General features: G+C 44.5%; 1 protein-coding gene across 1 annotated transcript in view; it reads right to left on the reverse strand.

Moving 5' to 3' along the window:
* RAPGEF4 (Rap guanine nucleotide exchange factor 4) overlaps nucleotides 1-24,764 on the reverse strand; it is a 298,063-nt gene that overhangs the window by 22,786 nt on the left and 250,513 nt on the right. The window contains exons 19-26 of the mRNA XM_023744830.1: nucleotides 13,953-14,103; nucleotides 11,679-11,767; nucleotides 10,919-10,949; nucleotides 10,618-10,696; nucleotides 9,052-9,198; nucleotides 7,361-7,458; nucleotides 2,401-2,526; nucleotides 1,804-1,982 (exon numbers count right to left, since the gene is read on the reverse strand). Of these exons, the coding sequence (XP_023600598.1) occupies nucleotides 1,804-1,982; nucleotides 2,401-2,526; nucleotides 7,361-7,458; nucleotides 9,052-9,198; nucleotides 10,618-10,696; nucleotides 10,919-10,949; nucleotides 11,679-11,767; nucleotides 13,953-14,103 (900 nt within the window). The remainder of the gene's footprint in view (nucleotides 1-1,803; nucleotides 1,983-2,400; nucleotides 2,527-7,360; nucleotides 7,459-9,051; nucleotides 9,199-10,617; nucleotides 10,697-10,918; nucleotides 10,950-11,678; nucleotides 11,768-13,952; nucleotides 14,104-24,764) is intronic.

A 24,764-nucleotide genomic window follows, 5' to 3' on the forward strand; every position in this document is an offset into this window, starting at 1 on the left:
CATCAGTGCAAAAGGGAGCAGGCCAGGGCTGAAGGCAGTGAGCACGATCATGTGCACACTGCCTTTGTCCTGTCAATGTGGTCTTAAAAGAAAGCAGGCAGGATGCAGACTTGCCCTTCTGGTCACTACTCTGGTCTACCCCCCTAAGCAAGCCATGACATTTCTCTATGCCTCAGTCTTTTCACCTGCAAAAGGGGATGATGGCATTTGGACCCCCTAGTTCCCACAGTTCTGGGCGGGTCAAAGAGCTTCAACAGGATATGCTGAGGGTTCTCTAAAAAATACCAGACACCATATCGATGCTACGGGGCTTAGCCCTCAGCCTGCAGCTCTTGGCTGATGAACGTGTGCAATCTTCTCCTCAGGGCTGTGTAAACAGTGCCACTGTAGGACAGCACGGATTCATAATGGTTAAGTAAGATAAACCAATGAAAACCACAGGTCCAATCCACCACTCATTTACATAATCAGAAAGAGGAGAGACAAGAAAGGCAAAAATAGGTTTAAAAAAGTCCTGAGCTCTGAGAGGCTCTGCTGTGTCGCCCTGTAAAATCACGGGGCTGGGCCCCCACGGCTTCCCGGTCTCCCGCGTTTGCGTGCAGACTGCCTCTCGTCCCCTGGCCGCACTTGGCACTGCCAGGCTGAGGGAAGGAAGAATGTGCTCCTTGCACTGGGAAGGCATACATTGTCACAGTTTCCATAATCATCTCCTCCCAAACACGTGAAGGCATTTGTCCTTTGCGACAAGGCTATTCAGGCTCCGAGGGAAAGTGGCTACACTCTGAACCAGAAATTCATAAGCAACCTTTTACCACATCTTTCTTCAAAAGGGAAGCTTTTCCCAATTAAGAGACACCAGCATTTGAATCCAGGGGATTTGGATATCCTGGGGAACCTTCAAATTTTTGGCAAAAAAAAAAAAAAAAGGAAGCAGTTGGCAAGCCAATGTCAAGCAGCACTGACTTCTTTGTTTAGCCCCGGAAATCAGCCTCTGTATGGGATCTAAACTGCTTGGCTCAAAAAGATGCAATTCATCTTTTACAAGAGGGAAAATTGCCTGGCTGGGATCACTGTGCACCCCACCTTCCTGCACCCCCAGCTCCCTGCATTCAGAAAGGAAAGACGTCTCCCAGCCACAGGCCACATTTAGCATTTTATTTTTAGCACTGTGGTGATACCAAAAACATGGACACGTAAACAGGAGGTTGTCAGGCCTATCTAAATAGCAGAAGATTAAATTCAGGTCAGGGAGAAATCTAACTGGCCCCTGCAGTAAATAAATTGTTTCCCATGAACTGCTCTTAAATAGAATATTTATAAGATGCTTGCTTTTTCTGATGTTTATGGAGATGATTTTCATGTACCAGGTTAGCTCGCCGTTAGGCATTTTACCAATTTTATTCAGGCTGAGTTGGAAGTGCGTGTGCCCACTGCCCTCTACTGGTGAGAATGCGTCATGTTGGACACCGACTTCAAGGGCCTCCTGAAACCGAACTTTCCACAACAGAACTTTGCCGACACGGAAGGAGGCACAAAGTCTGAGTAGTTCAGAGCAAAAAGGGGTCACGATTTCGGCCCCGGCATCAATGCTGTAAGATGTTTATTTACATAAGGATGTCAAATATGACAAAAACAGGATGCAATTCATCTTTTACAAGAGGGTGATTATTCTTAAGCCCCCGTGGTTGGTCCTGGTGCACAAGGAGACCCTATATCATGCTTTTCTTTTTAAGGTGTAGACCGAGAGGACAACATGAAGACGCAGCCCCAACACTTTTCTCTTCCCACACTAATGATACTTACTGGGCTGCTATTTTAATAAATTTTTTTAAGAGCTGAACACGCTTGCTGGGCTGGGAACAAAGGCAAATCTCGGTGACAACCCAAAACTGAATTTCATTAAATCTCCTCAGAAACAAATCCAAGTTTGCTGTGGTCTTTTTAAAATTATGCCTTCCAAATGTGTGATAGATTAGCTCCAGCTAGAAGAGAAAGGAAAACAATGTCACTTCTTTGCTTTTCAATCAAAACACCAGCAAGGCTTCTCTCTTTGTCAAGACAAGTCAGTGCTGGTCATCGAATGTGGACGTAATCACTGACCAGGATTCCATCTGTCCCCTGGGCCCAAAGGGCTTCCAAGAGGCTTGTGAAATATATTAACGGTCAACGAGGTGCTGTTGGCTTCATGTACTCGGGGACACAGAGCTTACTGTAAATCATACAGATTTTTCTTTAACACTCAAAGGCTTTATGGCAGGCTTTATTAATAAACTGAGTATTAAAACAACGATCATGTGGTTTCCACATTGCAGCCCACATTAGCATCGGCAGCTGAGCGATGCCAGCAGCGGCCGCGGGAATGGCTGTGTACCTGCTAACGCTCTCAATCAAGTGGCTTACCTCATGCACGCAATTGAAGAGCTCCCAATCATAAATTGTCATCTGGTATGCTAAATCTTTCGAGCTCATCAGTTCAAAAGTTCCCACTGTTCCGACAGTTGGGCCTTCCTGTTCTGGCAAGGGCGTCTATGAATAATCATGCAAAAATATATCAGCATCTCAAAACAGCCGCGCACTTACTGCTGACTGCTTTAAGGAGGGGGAAGGATTCGGGTAAGGCTTTTGGGAATATCTTGAAACTCTGCTTTTACCCAGAGGGCAAAGAGGCCTTCACTCCCCATGCTCACTTGCTCCGGTACCCTCTCTCTACTCATCGCCACTCTGATCAGTTTCACTGGCTGGAACACATGGACATTACAAGTCAGATTTAGAGAGCGTGAAGGGGAGGCTCCCTCCTGCCTGGGCCTGGGAGCTCCCTGGAAACAATGCCTTTTCTCTGGTAACGATGTGAGAGGTTCCTGCAGGCTTTCCCCTCCTATTTCCCAGGGAAGCTGTTCCAAGCAGGCACGGCCGTCTAGCCACAGGGCTAGTTACTACCTACCCTACCGGGGCTGGTGACTGTGGTTGAGCTGCCACAGCTCCATCTCTTACAGCACGTCGCCTGGGTTACAGGTGACGGGGCTCTGTGTGCTGCGGTGCATCCCTCTCCGGGAGATGTTGTGCAAAGGACGGTTCTCACATGGGCCTGGTGGCTTGGGCAAGGTCTCAGAAACCCAAACTCCGCTACTCTCTGGAAGTCCCTCAGTCAGAACTTTCCATCCAACTTACTTATTTCCTTTCACTTTATGAGAAGTGATTTGCAGTCCTTTCCTTAGTAAAATAAATGATTCATATACATTGGAAACATGTATAAAATATTAATACCTATCCCTCTATATGTACAAAGTTATACAAGTCATAGGAAGTGAACAAGAATTTCCTTCATATCATGTATGCCATATATAGATATTCAGTATTTAGACTGGAAGTACAACACTGTACAAGTTGTACCATCATCATTATTGTCATCACCCCTAACTGTTACACTCTATAAACTGCATTCTGGGCACTGAAGAAATGACATATTCAGGATGTGGGCGGTCCCTGCATTTGAAAGTTGGCATCTAAGAGAGGAGTGCGCCCTGACCAGCAAGTACCGCCCTGCACATCAATAAAGAGTCAACTGCTGGCATTCATTTGCACGAATTCGGGGCAGACGGAGGCATCAACACACACCTGACTCCCAGATACACAGATAACCAGGTGGGAGAACGTGAATGGGCTTTTGGAGAGTTAGTGGGCATTTGGAATGAAGTATGGGCTGAAGAGGCTCTTGGAGAAAGAAGCCGGGCTTTGAAAGACGAAGCAGACAAACTTTGGGTGGGGAAGAACAGCGAGGATTTCCCTGAGCATCGGGATGGTCTGCTATAGCTTAAAAGATGGCCAGAGAGGCACGGAGGTGGGGAAGCTGCCATCAGCCTTGCTTGGCAGGAACACAGAGCTCAGGGCCAGCTTTTAGAAAGCCTCTGAGTACAGGATGAGGCGTTGGGGTTTGTGATAGGCCAGGTTAGTGCCAGCTTCACAGAGTAACAGATTCTAAATCTAAACCCCACTCTGATTACAGACTTGGACTGATTCCCTAACCTCCCAAATGTTGGTGGCCGGCTCTGGCAAGTTGAGATCACAGTGCCTAGTACCCAGGTGTGTTGAGAGGACTGGATGGGAATAACTGAAGTGTAGCACGTAGCACAGTGCCTGGCACAGGGGAGGCCCCTTATCCCGCCCGCCCCCCCCCCCATCAATCCCCTTCCTAGATGCGTGGAGCACCGCAAAGGTGCAGGACCAGGTGATCAGTGCACCTGGATGTAAGAGGTGAATACTGTTGTTCCTGATTTGCTCTGTGCAGGGACAGAGGGCAGGGAAGACAAACAATGATGTCAAGGTTCTGAAACTTAGGGAGCCAGCCTGAAGCTGACGGGCAAGTAGCTTATGGAAGCAGGTAAGGAGGGTGGCTTCAGCAGGTAGGTGTTAGGTAGGAAAGCTGGGGAAACTTTTAGACGCTCGGTCTAAGGACACCTCTCGGGCTCAGACTGGCCCTGCATTTTCTCCCTTCCCCTCACAGTTGCAACTGTGACCACAGCCCCTCTGCTCCTCTGTGGAGCTGCCCTCCCACTCCATGCCACGGGTCTGCTCTCCTCAGGGGGCCCACATCCCTGTCTCTTGCCCTTGAGGCTCCAGGGCTTCCCATAGAGGGGACAAATGAACTGAACAACTGCAGGGAAGATGCCAATATAAAGAAATAGGCAAAGTTCTTTTACTTGTGGATACGGGTCTATCATTCCTGCATCCCTTTTGAGAGAATAACAGAAAGCCCTGTTAAATCTTTACCTGTTTTTTTTTCCAGTGGGCAGGGCTCACCGAGCGAGCCTCCTCCCTTTTTGGTCAAGGACAGGCTGACCCCATCCCTCCATGAAACTCCGAGGTGAGCAGCCACAGGCTCCTCTGTGTAAGTGGGGAATGGACCTGCTGACCAATGGCATCTCCTCGGGCCACTGCCCCGTGGGCATCCCTGTGGAAACTTCCCACAGGGGAGGCACAGCGGGGCGTCTGCAGGGTCTGCGCGGCACACACAGACCCGGAAACTGCCTGCCCGGAGGCACAGCACGCCCAGACTCCTGCTCTGCTCTTTGTTGGGAGCTGGTGTCTTTGTTAGGCCTGGGTGGTGGCGATTGAGAGGATAGCACTGTTCCCCTCCCACTTTCCAAATGAGGAAACTCAGACATAAAAAGGATGTGCTGATTGTCAGTGACAAAGAGATGGTGAAAGTGAGCTGCCATCCCAGCTTCCCTCACTCCTCGCGCTCCCACACACCGCGTGACTCGCTCTGGGTTCTCCCTGGCCGCACTAAGTTCTCATTCCACGCTGGTGTCCCTCATTACGCCGTGAGTTCCCAGAGCCACAACCACCTACAATACCTGGAGTGACATAGTAGGCACTGAATAAACGTCGAAGGAACCAGTGAATGGATCCAGGTAGAACCAAACCACAGTACGGTGGGATCTTACAATAACTGCCTCTGTACTAATAGTGACGCTTCAACAACATGTCAAGAGCATTTACAGCTCCAGCATGCATGCCCGTAACCAACTAGGATAAATTGCTGGCACTCTGCTAATTCCAGACAACACAATTTAGCACCACGATTTGTTCTGTTCTTGTCTGCTTGTGTTAGTCTCATAGTAACTGTCACAGGGATGCCAGTCTAGGGCCACACAGGAGCGAGCACAGCACCGAGCGCAAAACAGACACTTCCTAAGTGCACGCCGGCGGCGCCCAGGCTTTGGCCAGCATTCTGGACTGCAGACTGGCCCCGTGCAGCCCTGTTCCCAGAAGGACTGTCCGTAAAGAAATCTGTAGAAAGCCGGAGAAGGAGCTGCACGTCTTTGGTTTTGTGAGGCCGGTAAGGTCTGACCACTCCTTCGTCTGACGACGTCACTTGCAGAAAAAGTTAAACAAGTTCACGTCCCGGGTGCTTGTTGCAAAGTAAATTCCTTTCAATTGCTCAGGCCTTAAAATGGAAGACGAGCAAGGACTAAGAACGTGTAAGGCTGTGGGATGATGTGCAAATAAACAGAGGCTTACGAGTTAGTGTCTGCCCCACAGGGAGCTGGAGACAGTCCACGAGATCCGTCTGGACACTGCGGCCCTGCGCACTGTGGCCAGGAACCAGCTGGCAGGAGAGGCCTGAGCGTCATGTGGCCAACGCATCCCGCAGCACCCCAGCGGCGGCACTGAGCGGGCTTCTGACGGCTTTCATTTCCAGGCGAGGGCCGCATGACTCATTGACAACATTATTGCTGCCTAGTCCCTCAGTGGGAAATATTTATTTTTTAGAAAGCAGAGAATGGAGATGACTAAAAGACATATGAAGAGGATGGTGAGCAGACTCGGATCCTATAGCGCTGGTGGTGGAGGAAAGGCAAGGGGGCTCATGCGCCAAGACCCAGGCGGGAGCAGTGAGAGGACTGAGGCTGTGTGGCTAAGTTCCTCTCCAGGTGAATTCAAGATATTGCAAAAATCCGCTGAGCTGTGCTAGAGTGTGCAAAATGGCTCTCCCCAACCCAGAACGCCAGAATTATGAGGAAAACAAGCTCTAAAAGTCCAAGGAGGGAAATCTTGATTTACCTATAATATCTAGTTGGAAACTTGAAGGTATTCATGCAGTGATGTAGTTAAATGCTCCCCCCAAATGCAATGCAGTTCACCTCTAGCCCCTGCATGTTCAAAGATGGAAAAACAAGTCCTCTATTCTCTGAATTGTACCAGGCTTTGTGAGGTATCCCCCTTCCCCCCTACACACACACAGGGTACTTTAACAGCTACTCGCCTCCATGCCTAATTTTTATAGGATAAATAGAAATGCACCCTACCACCTGCATAAGAGAGAGTAGGCTCCCCAGTTATTAGCACGGACCAACTAATCCCATATTCACCGAGAGCTCAGTGTGGCTGGGAACCAGGTCTCGGAGATGTGGGTAAGACTATTTGGTCCCTGGTGTTTCCTACACGGGGCAGACACTTTTGGGGAACAGTAATTTTCATAGACTGGAGAGGGCTTTGCCAAAGTATGATGAATCAGAATAGCTTGTCTTAAAATTATTTTTATCCTGTTTTAGCTATTCATATTTTAATATTAATAATTAATTTGGGGATATTTCAAGGAGGCTAATTACTACAGAGTTCTGAAAGCTCAATTATGCCCTGATAGTGGTGCTACTTGGCTTATTCCACAAAGGAAAACCTAAAGCTCAGGGCATCTCAAATGAACACCCGGGGCTCACCCAATAAACCGCAGGAAAGGAAAGACACCAAGTAGCCTTCGAGATTTTTTTAGCAACTAGGTTCAGCATGACTGCCAAGTGAAGCTGCAGACAAGTTTTTCTGATTGCGGACGCTGCTCCGAGGGGCCACCCACACCTACCAGTGAATCGAATTGCTCTCGCGGGCAAGCAAACAGGCGTCCATTAATGGTGAGCGTCGTAAATACTGAAACATCATTAGGTTTGAGCACCACCTTTTCTGTGAACATAAAAAGCATGAGATTGCCTATTAAATGCATCTGAGATTTGCTGCACTGCCCTAATCACACCAACAAATTGCCAGCTCGGTGAATTACCGGGACACGCAGAGCGACTGCATAAAATACAGCGCTGAAGGGGCCCGCTGAATAAAAAGGCCACAGCACTCACACAGGCACTCGGCACTCAGGATGCCACCAGAAAGGACCAAAAAGCAGCCTGCAAATACCCGAGGGTCAGCTCACCCAGTTCTGTGCTGCAGCTGTAATTATATACAAAGACATACTTGCTATTTATATGACAAGTTATCTTTCCGGGTGGGAATCACACCCAGGCTTTGGAGATGGAAAGATCACTTTTAGAAAACGTAGGCAGAGGGTTCTGAGACCCCATATGACTTTAGATGCAAAGTTTATTATTATTTTTCACTTATTTCTAAATTCGGAGGACAATTGCCTTACCTGCATTAAGCCTTCTATATTTTAAAATTAGTTCATTCGTTTATTTAGAATTTACTACATGCTGGACACTACTCTAGGCAATGAGGATACAGAAGGGAACGATGCAGAAAAAAATCCTAGTTCAGAAAGAGCTGACATCATAGTGAGGAGGCAGTGACCAAGACACCTGTATTATGAGAGAGTGAGAAGTGAAGCAAGGAATGCAGCAGGGAGGAGGCTAGGCAGCATGTGCAAGGGGGAAAGGTACAATTTCAGAAAGGGAATCGAGCAAAGAAGGGGTCCTCAGGGAGCCACTGCCATCTGGGTGAAGCTGAGGAAGTGAGGGACCGACCAGGACAGCTGTGAGAAGAATGCACAGAGGGTGGGTGAGGGCAGGCCTCCTGGGCCCTGGGCTACTGGGACAGAAGCGGGAGGAGAAACGTTGGGAGAGTCCAGCATGCACTTCAAAATTCTACACCAGGCATCATTTGTCTTCAAAGGTGGCAGAAATGGCTCCCCTAATCCTGAAAGATTCCCCAAATGGCTGTCAAATCATTGCTGGATAAGGAATCTTACTGCTCCTTCCTCCTGGCTCTCCTGGCCACACGTGCTGTACTCACAGACACACTGAGTGGCCAGCAAATATATGATGAATGACATTTCAGGAAAGCAGAGAATAATCAAGTAATCCCACGGGGAAAATACTCCTCCTGTGGTTTGATGACCTAGGTTCCAGAGCTACCTCATGAGGAGAGGGACCATCATCAGCTGAGAAGAACTAGCCTGTGACCAGCTCCAACTTCAGACTTTAGCGTGTCATGCTAGATGCTCTCTTAGAGCCCATGTTTCTCAGAGCTCCAAGACCTTGAGCATTTTTTCTTTAGGGTTTGTATGGAAAGAACTCCAGGCTGACATCCACCCAGAGCCCTCAGTCCAGCTGCCTCAGCTCGATCACTTCCCTCTTTCTGCTGTAGAGTGGGCAGTTACCCAGCTCACTGCTAACCATGTGACCTCCGTTATTCACGGCAGGACACACAGCACCAACTTGTCCCTTTAAATCAACGTGGAAGGGCCACACTCACTCCTGGTGGGGTTTCTGTTTGGATGGGATATCCCGTTTCGCTGAAGCTCCAAGTACTAAGTGAGACTGTTACCTCCTCCGGAGCTCATCTTGACGATGATCAGGCCTTCCCCGGAGCCCAGCTTGTCTGCAACTGCGCTGATGACTTCCCTCACCGAGGCAGCCACCGGCACCCGGATGGTTGTGTAGGTGTGGTCCATGCAATAGACCTTAAACAGAACTGTTGGGAAGGCAGCAGCAATGTGGTCAATCAGTCTTAGGAGTTCTTAAGAAAACCATAAGCTATGCAAAATGCTTAGACATCCTCCAAAATTTGCATCATCTGGCCTTCTTACTATTATATTTATTTGGACTCATCTACACCTATGCCTGTCCCCTTCTAAAATTTACCCTTAGCAGTGGTTTAAGAATAGGTGCACACATGATTATGGTCCCCAATTAAAAAATAACAACAGTCTGGTAGGCGTGGCTCAGTGGTTGAGCATCAGCCTATAAACCAGGAGGTCATGGTTCAATTCCTGGTCCGGGGACATGCCTGGATTGCAGGCTCAATTCCCAGTAGGGGGTGTGCAAGAAGCAGCCGATCAATGATTCTCTCTCATCATTGATGTTTCTATCTCTTTCTCCCTCTCCCTTCCTCTCTAAAATCAGTAAAAAAAAAATATTTAAAAAACAAAACAAAATAACATCAACAGATTATTTGTGAAAACCCACAAACAGATCATGGGGGAAAATGAGAAGCATGGTTCAGTCAATTTTCTGGGTCTGCTCCTGTCTGGGAGCCTTTCTTTTCTCACAATACGGGGAGTGCTGTGTTACAGGCTGATGACCAGGTTACTGCTGCCTGGTGTGGCCGTGTGGGCCAACAGTGACACCTCTGCAAACAGGAGCGCTTCTGCCTGAGGAGTAAACACAGGCTGCCGGTCCTGCTCCCTTGGTTACTGGTTTGTGTACTTCGGGGCTGGACCACATAGCTTGGGTGGCCTTTAGGTCAGCAGATACGTGTGTGGCACCCACAGGCTCACCTCTGAACACACAAGTCCTGGAAGCAGTTCCAGCTACTGTAATGCTTGGGTTTAGAAGCAACTCCTAAATTCCAAGGTTCATTTGTGAGTTAAAATAAAAAAAATTTGGTCATTGATATTCGTTTCATTTTGTTTCGTTTTTTGGAAAAAATCTTAAACAACCAAATAGTAATGGCCATCCTCTGCACCTCCCTGGTGGCTGCTCACGAGGCTGTGCTCGGGGCCAGGGCCTCCCCTGGGGCAGGAGCCCTGCTCCACAAATGACCCTGGCCCCCCACCTCTGCTGGGCGTCTGCAAAGTGCCACCTACTTTCCTGCTGGCTCTTCCCAGAGGTGGGCAACCTTGACACCTGGGCCCTGAGATGAGCTTTCTTCCCTCTCAGGACAGGTGGCAGCGAGAGAGGCAGAGTCAGGAAGTGTGGCTGAGCACCTCAGCTCCGGGCACAGCGTTCAAGAACATAAATAATCAGAATGCAAAAAGGCACCCCAAGCAAACCATTTGAAGTGCAAAGGGGCACTCCGAGAAAAGCTATTCCACAGGTCCACGGTGACGATTCCCAGGGGAAGATTTCATTCAAATAATCTAAACAATCCTGAGTTGGGAGAGAATCTCACCTTCGTCAGAGCCACGGATAGGCTGGCGCTTCTGGGCTCTCTCATCGCTTGTGTTGAAATGTTGCAAAAGAACTTTGTGCTGCAAAAAGAACATCAGTAACTGCCTTAAAGGGAGAGCGACTGCTGCACATTTGCAACTCAAAGGAAACGCACCTGAGAAGCAGTCAGAGTCCAGAAATGAAGAAAACATAGTTTGCATTGATGAAAACATCACTTTTATGCGTTGCAATATAACATGTCTGGAGAACTGTCATTTCACAGGGCACAGACAATTAGAGAATCCTAATCCATCGCCACTTACCTTCTTTTGTGGGTTCTTTGCATCTTCTGAACTACGAGAAACAGAGAGAGCACATTATTTAATGCCGTTGGCACTATTATTTGAAGTTGCTTCACTTGTCTATGACTTTAATCTTATGCTAGAAAATGAAATCACAGCATCCCTTCAGGAGGCGATCTGAGCCTCCTCATCTAAAAATGAAGAGACCAAAGCCGGGAGGACCCAGCAAAGAGATCAGCGCTTGCAACAGGCAGATCCCTAGCGGAACTGATGTGAAAAGCCCGGGTGTCTAGCTCTCAAAGTCTACCTAGCAGCATAAACTCTGCAATATTTACTCCGTGGCTCAGGAACAGCATATGAAAACCTATGTTTTCACTGAGAGGACACAAATATCAACAGTTCTGGCAGTAGAAAGTGAATTTTCCCCTCAAACTTCCTTTCGATGCCTCTGAGCATTTTATGACTGCATTCGCTGCTCTCAACCACAGGGACCCAAGTTTACTGAGTTAGACGCCCCAAAGAAGGATCGTTTCCTTCCCGGGCTTCCTCGTGGCAGCTTCCCAGCCTAGGAGGCAGCAGAGCAGCATCTCAGTGCCTTGATCCCTCTGGCCTCATCGCAGCACCCACACCCGAGGCCCAGTCTGCTCAAATCAGGACACTGCATGGCCATTGAATAACCAGCCTTCGCCTTGTGGGGGCAAAGGACTTTGTGGCCGATGTTTTGATTGTGAGCAGGCACTGCCGTGATGGAAGCACACCCCAAAGCCAAGCCCTTCCTTACATTTGCTTGACAATCCTCTCCAGCTCGGGCAGCTGCTCCTTGAGGGCGGTGATCATCCGGGCATCATCTGACACAGACACATAAAACTCCTGTAATTGGCAAAGGTCACAGGCTTTTAACAAGAATCGATAAGGCACGCAGTTCTGTAAAGAGCAATGAAGACGTGTCCCTGTGTCACCTGCTTCACTAGCATCTCCAGATCAGGGTTTCATGGGCCCGAGACAAAAAAAGGAAAGTTAAAATAAGCCGGAAGTCAAAATTTCAAGTGGGAAAAAAATTTGGAAATAGAGGTGGCAGTTGTAGAACACTGTGCATGTCATTAATGCCACTGAATTATACACTTAAAGATGGTTACAATGGCAAATTTTATGTTGGCTATATTTTACCACAAAGAATTAATTGCAAATGGATTGTTTCTATGAAAGGCAATGCAATGCAATGCTTTGACATGAGTAATTTTATAGTCTTTCTCCTCAATATTTTTTCAGGGGAATTTTAATATTGATTTTGATATTATCTTAGTATTTGTTGGTTTATTTAATATTCACCACTAGTTGTAGTTAATTGTCGGTGGTAAAAATGCAGGCAGGGCCTTCAGCACTGTGCTAAGTTTACGTTGAGTTTGTGCCACCACCTCAGGTCTCTTTGCTGAGGTGCTGGGAACGGTCCTGACCCCCAAGCAGCGGCGGCAGAAGCAGCTGTGCCCGCTTTGCTCAGGAGCAGTGGCCTCCACAGCAGAAGATGGGAGCTGGGGCTGGGCCAGCTTAACCGCCACGTGGGCCTTTACTCCATGGGTAGAGGCCGCAAGTCAAGTCATGATGCCAAGCTACTATTATTCCTTTACATTTTCAAAACACTTCATTTCCCAGCTTTAAAGGACTCTGAGGTCCACCCCTCCTCCTGTCTCACCTGTCTCGGCCTGACAAATGATATGATCAAAAGGAAGATAAGGGGTATGTTTCTTTTGGATAATTCATTCTTGAACAGACAGACTGATAAAGTTTGAAATAGAAGCCACATTGTGTTTTGCCTGCACAGAAGCGAGGCCCTTATCTAGGCTTTGAGGACAGAGTGAGTCATCGAGGAGTAAATGCCAGCCAGGGTCAAAGCTGAATGTGGGCCAGGAGCCCTGGGAAAGAAAAGGGAAGTTCAGCTTCAAGGCAGTGTTTACAAGATAAATCATGTCTCTTCCAAGCCACCTCAAGGTCCCAGGAATCCTATATAATAAAAGGCTAATATGCATATCTACTGAATGGCGGACCGACCGGTTGCTATGATGTACACTGACCAACAGGGTGGAGACGCTCAACGCAGGAGCTGCCCCCTGGTGGTCAGTGCGCTCCCACAGGGGGAGCACCGCTCAGCCAGAAGCCCTGCGCTGGGCTCACGGCTGGTGAGCGCAGCGGCAGTGGCGGGAGCCTCTCCCACCTCCACAGTAGTCAGACATCCCCCCAGGGCTCCCAGACTGTGAGAGGGCAGAGGCTGGGCTGAGGGATCCCTGCCCCCAGTGCACAAATTTTGTGCACTGGGCCTCTAGTTCCTCAATAAAATTATCTGCTTCCCTCCACTAGAAAATCTTCCATTTGATCTAGTAATCCCGTGTCTAGGAATGTAACCAAGAACAGACCTACATGCATAAAAATGTTCACTACACTATTATTCTAGGAAGGTGAAAATGGAAATGATGTAAATATTCAACAATATGGGAACAAATAAATATATCTGTGGCAGAGCTACTCAAAGGTCATTAGAAAGACTGCGCCGTGGGAAAATCCATACATGAAGTTAAGTGAAAAAAGCAGCCATCATTTTGATGGGCACTCTGTGCTTACAACCATGCAAAATATACAAAGAAAAAGAAACTATTAAAAATATATTAAAATGCTACCAATTATTGCCCTGGCTGGTGTGGCTCAGTTGCTTGAGTATCATCCCATGTACCAGGAGGTCGTTGGTTCCATTCCTGGTGCAGGAGGCAGCCCATCGATATTTCTCTTACTGATGTTTCCATCTCTCTCCCTCTTCTTTCCTCTCTCTCTAAAATCAATTAAAAATATTTTTAAAATGCTACCAGTTATTGAATTAGAGTGGTGGGATAATGGATGATCATTTTCTTTACTTTTATTGTAGTACCTTTCTGATAAACAAACATGTTAAAAAAGTTTAGAACTTGTGATTATAGTCCCTCCAGGGAAGCTGCCTTGCCTATGGGTAGTCTGTATATTGTAGGACAGAGGTGTATCCTGGGAAGAGAGTCCCCCCTTCCCCACATACCTCCAGGAAAGCCATAGCCACTTCGTCCTCTTGTAGGAGGTCCCCGTACACGGCGGCCCACTGCAAAACCAGGCGGACGACTCGCCTCTTGTTGTTGAGGGCATAATCCATTTTCTCCTGCTCCGTACCTTGCGAAGGCTGGGCGTGGTAAGTTCCAAGGAGTCAAGGAAGACATTAGCCATTTCACACTCTTTGACTGTGCTACTTGCAAAGGCAGGGAGTGACAAATCCCAGTGTCAGAGACAGCCTTCTGCACTGATTCATTTATTTCTTCCCTCAGGCCCTCACAGAATCTCCACCCACACAAAAGTTCTGGACCAAATGAATACAACCCTTACTGAGGACTGCTGACCTTGACCGGATCGTTTCCCAAGAAATTAGACACCCCCACCCCCCCATACCCCTCCGGCTCCACCTGGACTTGTGTGTGGACAGGATTCTTGTGCTGAGCTCCTCCGGCTTTCATCGGGCTGCACCACATTCCCTGCCTGCCCTCCACCTCGCCCTTCATTTCTAGGGGTGGTAATGCTTCCCGCTTCCCACTGCCCCTTGTCTCTGGGTGCCTTGCCATCTCTTGTTGGTTCCCACAACTCTGCACTCATCTCCTTAATCCCCTTCATTATACGCATTTCAGTGAAAACCTTCCAAGTGCTCATCTAGTAACTCCAGAACCATGACTGATATAAAGAATGCGTGGGGAGGAGGGTGAGGGGGCGGGGAGTGAGGCTGGAGGAAGATAAGCTCACCCGTATGAGGACGAGGGAAGATTCCTGCTGTATTGATCTGGTGAGGGACTCAGTTTTTATACCATTCCTTCTTCTCTTGTCTGGAACCACAACTAACTCATATTGGCTTTTTGTGCGTTTAAGGCTAGCCATCTTAAATAAACTATAAGCTCTCCGAGACTTCAGATGATACACTATGGTCTTGTATTCTAGACCATACCTAGCACAGGGACTTTTATCTAGAAATTTTATTTATTTATTAATACAACAAATACTTGATTGAGTACCCGCTATATGTGTCAGGTAAAGGTCCCTGCTCTCGGCGTTCATTCTTAGGTGGCTTACAGTAAGGAGAATATAGTATGTGGTCAGGAAAGATTTTAGACTAGACATACTGTTCCTTTTTCAGTGACTATTACAGATAATTGGTTCGCAGAACCATTTCCCTCATTATAACTTACACTACGATTTGCACATAGAGCACCACAGTCAAGCTCTACTTCTTAGTCTTGTGAGGAATGTATCGTTCCCTTTCTGCAAGTGAGCACGCTGGCAGTAAAGGAGCATAAATGGCCAGGATTACATAGCGAGGATGTGGAGTGGGTTTTGAACCCAGGACTCCTAATTCCAGCTAGTTTTCTTCCGCATTACACAGCAGCCCCGTGCCTCAGCTGCCTAGCCCCATGTCTCAGACCTGCCTACGAGACTGGCCGCGCCTTCGGTTCCCACCAGGACTTCAAAGGCACTGCAGAAAACTGCCTCCTGGCTATGCTGTGCTTGAGAACTACACCAGTGAAAGGCCTTTTCTAAAGACTATAAATAATCATGATCAAGGTAAATGACAGAACCTTAAAGTCAAGGTGGACTGCATGTAAATGGGTTGCAAAATGGCTTTCATAAATTGAGCACGGGAGTCATAAAAAAGAAAATTGCTTAACCTGTATTGCTACAATTCTCTCTGAACTTACAATAAAAAAAAGGGAAGAAAGATCGCTTTATGTGAAAATTATTTCTTTTCTGATTAACCCTTTGGTCTCTTGATTGTCTGCACACATAACTCTCCCCCTGCTCCCCTCCCCGCCCCCCAAAAAAAGAATAGCAATGCTGGGCACGACATTTTATGACTATTTTTTATGGTAACTAGCAACATAGTCAGGTACATGGCGGTTACAAATGAATGATTCCTGACAGATTATAAAAATATGTACTGGTTCAACCAAGAGTCAGTGAGAAAAAGAGTCTTTCCTACCTGTATGGGGCTGAAATGGTTTGAAATTTCAAGTTGATATCGAGTGGTTATAAGCCTAACTTTCCAGGTTATCAGGATTTGGATTCCAGGGACCAACACAAATGCTTGTGTGTTGGCTACAGAGGTATGAGCAGCACACCTGTGGCTACCCTCTGGGGCCCTCGTAGGATGACTAAATCAACGTGTCTCTGAGGGTCAAGACAGAGGTTTTCCTTGTCTTCTTTCCTGCTTGGGAAATTTGTCTGTTGTCAACAATGAAAGATAGAGTAATCTGACTGGAGGGATTAGCATGCTAACACTTCAAATGTGTAAAGAGCTTGACAGTTTATAATAAATACTAGGGGCCCAGTGCACGAAATTCATGCACGTGGGTGGGGGGGTGTCCCTCAGCCCGACCTGCACCCTCTCCAATCTGGGAACCCTCAGGGGATGTCCTACTGATGGCTTAGGCCTGCTCCCTGTGGTTCTCTGCTCTCTGCGGACCTGGCTGCCTGATGCCACCGCAGGCCCTGGTGTCTGCTTTCTGTGGGGGCCCTGCGGGGGACTGCTTGCCCTATGCTGCCACAGCCAGGGGCAATCAGGTCCCTGCTGTCTGCTCGCTCGCTGCGGGGGATGTGCATACCGGCTCAAAGCACCTGGGTCCCGGGGATGTTCCCGCCCCGACCCCAGCCACTTGGCATCTGCGCGCGTAGGCCCGGAGTGGCCGGGGATGTTCCAGGATCCCGGTTGCTCTAGGCCTATGCGCGGGCCTACAGGCTCAGGGCAGCCTGGCTCCCGAGGACGCCAGTGCCAAGTGGCCACCTCGCCCCCAGCTGCTTGGTGCCTACATATGCAAATTAACCGCCATCTTTGTTGGGTTAATTTGCATACTCACTCCTGATTGGCTGTGGGGCATCGTGAAGGTACATTCATTTGGGTCTTTCTCTTTTATTAGTGTAGATCTTTCTCTTTTATTAGTGTAGATGCTTGATGTGCTCATAGGATCCTATAATGCTCTCTCTACAATCGTGCAGGGAGATCTGCTCAGCCTTGGTCAGCGAGTAAATGACAGACAAGGCTCTTTCCATTATCATTGCTCCCACAGCCTCAAATAGTGGCTATAGTGACATCAGTGCTTGGGTTCATGAAATTATTAAATAATTTTATCTGAGGGGCAAAAATCCAAGTTTCCTGGAGCTGACTCAGCATGATGGGAACCTAAACCAGAGTTGGTGCACACTGCTTGTCAGGAGTAACTCCCAGCCTCCTGGGAGCTGGAACTGACCAGATCTGGGGGAAAGAGGCTTTCTCTAATTTCTCATAAACGTTAAGCATTTTTGCCTTTGGAAAAATTAAGGAAGCATTGATTTGTTTCACAAAGCCTTGCCTTTCACCTTACAGATGTTGATTTACTAAAATAGAGGTGGGGTAATACTACTTTTATAGCTGAATTCACGCATGTGCCCTCCCTAGGCAACATACCGTTCCAGTCCTGAGCAGGCTGCTGAGTCAGGTTCTTAAGGGACACAGAGGAGACTTTATCTGTAATTGATTACACCTGAAATGACTTAGGCGCGTTGTTGGGGCTTCTATTCACACAACGATCTTCTCAGGCTTTTAGAAGATTTATGTGATTTTTAGGTTTTATTAAACACCGACAAAAAAAAAATGGAGAAAGGAAAAACACACACAACTATATACCCTTTAGGTAGCAGCCAAAAAATAAAGAACATCTTACCAGGTCCCTTGTATCAATATGATGTCAAAATGCAACCTAAGAAGAGTAATATTTCAAATGTAGTATGTTCATAAATTTAAACACATCAGGCTAAAACTAGAAAAATGCATTGTCCATTTGCTGCAGTAAGTCCTGTTTGGAATAAAAATCTAACTACTGTTCAGGATGTATAACAATTTAGAAAGGATTATCAATGTATTCCACACACACAAGGTATTTTTTAACATCTGAAGAACACTATCTGAAATATGTAATTGGTTAATGTGTATGTTAAGAGTAGATTAGTAGAGAAAGTAAAATATATACTATTTCAATGATTTTATCAAATGATCTGGAAATACTTGTGCTGAATGAGACCATGATTTCTGATATGAAAATTGGGTTCAGGTAAGAAGTAATATGGCTGCTTGAATTCATAGGGAAAAGAGACACAGAAAGATAACTGTTTTGGCATCTCATGAAGTGCTTGGTAAAAGTCTAAAGAGAATCTAGAATTAGTCACTGAATTGTTATTTTAGACACAATTTTTAAAAGGCCATAACAGTCCAAGTGGCCAGCTCATCACTAATACTGAGTTCATTTCAGATGATCCACAGAATCATAGAATTTGTGAGTTGCAAAAGCCCTTTGATTGTATCTCCTCGCAAACCACCATTTTAGAGGTAAGGAAACTGAGGTAGAATGAGGTGATTTTTCCAAATTTATCAATGGAATTCTTGGGACTAGAACTCAGTCCTCTTATCTCCCTCCCTAGTACTGTTTACCTGTTTATGCTGTTGTTTTATTTGACATTCATATTTTTTTATGCTAACATATTACACAGCAGAATTAGGTTAGATAACAGGGAAATCCATCTGAGATGTAGAAATTGATCCCCTCAAATCCTCAAAGACAACAAAATACATGCAAGAAATCAAGAGTTAAATGTTACAGCCTTGACTATCTGATGTCAGGAGAGCACAGAAATTTGAACTGAATTATATCCTCTTGGCTATAGTTTTAACCAGTTCTCTTGTCCAATATCTGTTGACTTAGCAGCAACTCACCACTACTAACCAAACATTCTTAAATCTACTGGCCATTCAAATCCTAACTTGAGGTTTCTCTTGTTACGGCAATAAGACTCCTTACCATCTGGCAGCATTAAATCCAAATCTTTAACAGCAGGGACCATCTGGTAAACTCACTGTGCATCTCCACATTTTCTAGTCAAGGTCTGGGCACATGAAAACATAAAAAGCCTCAAGTGTTTGTTGATTGACTGCTTACCTTAAACAATTCAATCACACTCCTCGGAGTGCAATATATAATGCAATTTTCTAAAAAATAGAAGACTCTTTTTCTCTTACCACAGCTCTTTAAAACCCTTTATCTAAATTATCTCAAGTTCCATTGTGTTGTGATATCAGCAAAATCATAGACACATTCTAAGCAAGATCATGCTCAGTGTCACCAGGTTGACTAAGTCTACACAAAATGTCTGGTACATTTTTTAAACAGAATCATTTAGTGATCAAGTATTTATTATAGGAGCACAAACTCTGAGTGACTAAATCTTCACTGAATCGGACCAGCTCTTTCAGCAACATGTAGATGCAGCTGAGGACGGATTGGACCTGCTTTCAATGAGGTACTAGGACTGAGCGTCGGGAAAGGCGAAGGCCACGGTGTAGGCTATGGGCTTCCTACCCTGCCAACAGCAGGCTTAATATTCCATTGAGTCATTTTCCTCATGCTGGCTCTGCCGTTCAAACACTGTAATTATTTCATATATTTTTACCTAGTTATTATCTTACTCACCACAGGCACCTGTAATTTTTCTGTATTTTTTTTACTGCTCATTTACTTATTCTTAATTCAGCTAATAATGGTTCCATGTATTAAAATGATCATGGGGGAAAGTAAGTGAAAACCTCCTAGGATGTAGAGGCAGCAGATTCATTACAGCCTACAACAGGGAATAAAATATTATGTATACTTTTTGCAGTAAGTATATGCTAATTATGCAGCTATTTATAAAACACTTATCAACATTCAAACTGGTACTCTTCAATATTGTTGTTTTCTAAAGCCCTGCTTTGCATACAAAATCTCTGCTTGCAGCTGAAAACAAACTTTGGGGGTCATATGCCCACTGACTAGACAAAGCTTTTGTATATATATTTTTTTACCTATGTCACATACCTCTCATGATGGTATAATAATTTCTTTATGCGGGCCAATATACTTATATTTACTGTATAAGGGGCTTTATGGCTTATAATGTGCATCCACACACACGGCCTCATTTGGTCACAACAGCCTGGGGAGGTGGGAAGGACAGGTATCACTACCCCTGTTATATAGACAGGGTTCAGAGAGGTTAAGGATGACTGCTGAGTAATAAAGCTTGTAAGAGGCAGGCCTTCTGATTTCAGAGCTCTTGCTTTCCCCACTATTCAATGGGCCTCCTTCCTACCCTGCTTGCCTTTGTGGAGAATCCAAACATCCTGAGCATGCAGCCTGTTCCCTCTTTGATGCAACATGTCCTGGAAAATGCACGTTTGGAATTAGACCACTTGGGTTCCTATCTGGGCTCCCCCACTTATAAACTGTGAGACTCTTGGTCAGTTATGAACCATTTAGAGCCAGGGGTCCTCAAACTACGACCCGCGGGCCACATGCAAATACAAATATTGTATTTGTTCCCATTTTGTTTTTTTTTTTACTTCAAAATAAGATATGTGCAGTGTGCATAGGAATTTGTTCATAGTTTTTTTTTAAACTATAGTCCGGCCCTCCAACGGTCTGAGGGACAGTGAACTGGCCCCCTGTTTAAAAAGTTTGAGGACCCCTGATTTAGAGCCTCAGTCCCTTCATCTGTAAATTTCAGAGGACTGTTGTTAAGGATGAGATGGGACAATATTGGTAAGCCATGTAGAACAGTATGAGACATATTAAGTGCTCAGTAAAAGTTAGCTAACATGATCACTATAGATCCACCTCTGGAAATCATTTAAAATCCTTTAAATGGTTGGCTTTGGAATTTTAACTCTGTGATGTTGTTCCTACCAACATAGCTGCTCCTGTGTTTGTGTGTTCCTACTAATGTTGAGCTCACGGAAGCAATTTCTGTGCTGTCCTTTTCTTTAGATGCCTCCCATCTCCTTGCTCAGAATATGTTTTTTTCCTACTGGGTTCAAATCTTGTTCTAACACCTACCAGCTATGTAACATGGGGCCAATTACTTCACTGCTCAGTCTCACTTCTTATTGTAAAGAGAGTATACTTCTCATAGTGTTGATATGAGGCTGAGAAAACGTATGTAGAACAGTTGGCAGAGTATCTGACAATACAATCTTTTTTTTATTTCAAAGAGCACATCATGTTCATATCATTATCAAACCAAGTCTTCCTTATTGGAAATAAACTCGTCACTTGCATATCTGCAGAAGTAAATTGCTCTGATAGTGTCATATGGACCAAACACGTTTCAGAGCCGAATGGAGGCTACAATGGTAACATTTGGCTCCAGCAAAATTTAAGACAACCATCTTCTTTAGAAATATAAAATATATTTCTAAAAACCTGGCTTCATCTAGATAATAAGAACCTGATACTGTTTTGGTATCAATAAGAAAAGAAAATTTTAAAAAAGTGGGTTTGTTTGTTGTTTTTTTAGAGAACCCAAGACAACTTCTAAAGAGAACATCTCCAGGCCAATGTCACAGAGAAATAAATGATGGAGACCCTGCTTTTTCAGTAGGAAATCCGTTGTTTATTTTGTTCCTGTATAAGGGATATAATACATATAAAAACAGTTTCAGCTAAAACTTAGTGACAAATCTGTATTCTATATATTTATTTTTTTCCTCTTACTTCAGGAACCTAACAATTTTTCCATGCCAAAAGTATAGAATTTGTGTTGACTATTAAGTCAAAAGAAATTAGGGTAGTAAGAGAAAATATTTGACCAAAATTATTGCTGTATTTAAATTTTTATAAATTTAAATATGAGCCATTTGTCACTTAAGATTCTTTCAGCTACAGGAATAATCAGCCCTAAACAACAGAGACCTGCATTTGTTGACATAACAGAGAACTTATTAGCAGGATATTATTAGTTTCTGTCATCATAGACTCCATTTTCTTTCCTGATTCTACGACTTTCAGCTTCTTCATAAGGCTCATTCCCCTAACATCTGTAGAATGACTGTCGCTGGCATTGGGGCTACAGACTTCATGTTCTCTTTCTTAAATGGTGAAAAAGCTTTTTACCCAGAAGCCCCAGAAAGCCTCTCTTTGAATCTATTGTGCCAGTGTGCCTTGGGCCTGCAATTGAGAACGAATCATGGTCAAGGGCAGCCACCTACTATAAGAAGCTAGAATGACCAACGGAGATCACACTGACGTCAGGAAGTCAACTACAATGTCCACTCCATTGTCTAGGTCAGTGATGGCGAACCTTTTGAGCTCGGCGTGTCAGCATTTTGAAAAACCCTAACTTAACTCTGGTGCCGTGTCACATATAGAAATTTTTTGATATTTGCAACCATAGTAAAACAAAGACTTACATTTTTGATATTTATTTTATATATTTAAATGCCATTTAACAAAGAAAAATCAACCAAAAAAATGAGTTCGCGTGTCACCTCTGACACGCGTGTCATAGGTTCGCCATCACTGGTCTAGATTCTCATTAGTGCCTCCTGGAGTTTCTGCCAGTATGTGAGGAATCTTAGGTGATTATTTGGCTTCCATGTCCTTGATTTCTCCTACATGTAAAATGAAATAAATATCATACCAGTCCATTTTTTGCCTCAAAGTGGGAGCTGGGTGTTAGAATGATAAAGTAAATGTATGAAAATGCTCTGAATCAAGGATACAGTTATTAAATTCAAAATAATATTAACTTAGTTGTGACCATATACTGAATTGAAGGACTGACTATGTTTGTATATAAACAAAAATATAGCAGAGTGTAGTCATGAAACACAGAAATTAAGACAATCAGAGAGCAATTTGGTAATGAACACCAAACATGTTAACATATTACATATTCTTTGCCTACTTTTAGAAATTTAAAGCAATATTATCATCTATGTGGGCAAAGATTTAGCTGGAAGTACGTAGATTCATCCCCTTATATTTGTTACAGGAAAAATGTGAAAATAATCTAAATATCCAATAGGAAGAGGCTAAGAAAGTAAATTATGACATATCTGCCATATAATATTGAGTCATTAAAAATGATAGTGTTTTTTTCATGCATCTTTGTCACCTTATTGCCCAGCACTGTATGACACATTGTAAGTGCCCAATAAATGTTTGTGGAATTACCTGAAAAAAATTATACACACACACACACACACACACACACACACACACACATATATATATATATATATATATATATATATATTTGAAAAGATATCCACAACATACCAGTAAGAGGGAAAAAATATTACAAAAAAACCCACATGTAACATGATCTCATGTATATGAAATTATATAAAATTTCTGGAAGGTTTTTCACAAAACAGTGGTAAGAGACCAGATGAATTTTTCTCTCTTCCCTTTTTCTATAAATTGAATTTTTTTTTACAGTGAGAATGTTTTAGTTTTAAAAATGACAAAGCTATCTATATTTAGAAAAATGGTGTGGAAAAGTATTTAGTGGCAAAGAAAGATATTCATAAAGTACTGTTTAGTGACAAAGCACACACAATTATTTATAGTATGATCCCATTATTATATTTATAATTATAAATCTATTTGTTTTTGAAAAAGCCTGGAAGGATACATACTAACATGTTAACAACAGTAATACCTGGTGAGGTGATAGTTGGTTTTAATTTTCCTTTTAAAGACTAATGGAAGATTGAACTGAATTTTAAGTATAGATTTAAAAAAGGTTACAAAAACTGGAGATGAAAAGGACAGAAACTGAACAAATATAATTTTAAAAACTCATTATAAAGCACTTGTATTCATCAGGTCAAATCATGTCCCAAGCGTATCTAATGAATAGAGACTCTCTCTCATTAGCACATAAAAGGCCTGAAATATTAATGTTAAACAGAGTTCTACCACCTTCCTCTGTGCTAAAAGCAAAATTGGAGGAGACACACAATGTGGAATAAGGACAGAAATAAGTGTCAGTAGCTCAAGAATTAAATCTTTTCCGTACTAGTAATTACCTTTCTCTGAGCAAATCATAATTTTTCATTATTCTAATTTATTGATTTGGAAAAAGAGGAGTGAAAATACTGACTTCTACAGAGGGCTGCTGTGAAAAGTCACATATTAAGTACTTTGAAAACACTCAGCCAAAGCAACGCACTTTAACGTGGGTGCTTAAATGGAACTTGGTTAAGTATTTTAACATCCTTACATCCTGTGTTAAGAACATGGGGGTTAACTCCCTTGTTCAGGTTTACATTGTATCCCCTGTCGCTGTGCATGTGGTGTTACGCGGTTTACGTGTATGCTGTTTTTGTCTGCCCATCATCTATTTCTGCACTTTGTTTTTCTTCATAGGCAGTCTCCCTCCAGTAAAGGGCATTGCCTTCCCTTGACTAAGATGTCAGCAGTGATCCAGGCTAGGCCAACTGGCCCCCACTTCCCAGAGATATGGGAGGAGGTGAGGGCCCAGGATGTTGGAGCAGATTTACCCCAACAGCACTGCCTTCAGTTGCTGCCTCGAGCCCCTTTCTAAGGCCTGGGCTCTTCAAAGATTCCTTCAATTCTCTGAGTTACCCCATATTTTTCTTAGATTCCTTTCGTTGCCAGTCATGGTTGTCTTATGTTACTCATAACCAAAGAAAGGTTGCTTATATAACATCTCCCCAGATAGAAAGGGATTAAAAACTGAATCCTTAGCATTAAGTAGAAGCACTTAGACATGTATGGCCTTCTGGGATAGAGCCTCTTCCATTTGCTTGCACGCAGCAGGACAAACTCTCCGGCACGCCCTCCCAGGCACACCCTCCCTGGGCATTACAGAACAGTAGTTCTTGTTTGAGGCTCTTATTCCCAGTATCTAAGGACCAGGCTTAGGCTGCCCAAGTGGCTATTTAAATTAATGAAAGTTAAATACAATATAAAAATTCAGTTCACCCATCATAGTAGCCAATTTCAAG

Source organism: Myotis lucifugus, unplaced genomic scaffold, assembly GCF_000147115.1.
Source record: "Myotis lucifugus unplaced genomic scaffold, Myoluc2.0 scaffold_5, whole genome shotgun sequence".
In the NCBI taxonomy this organism is placed as follows: domain Eukaryota; kingdom Metazoa; phylum Chordata; class Mammalia; order Chiroptera; family Vespertilionidae; genus Myotis; species Myotis lucifugus.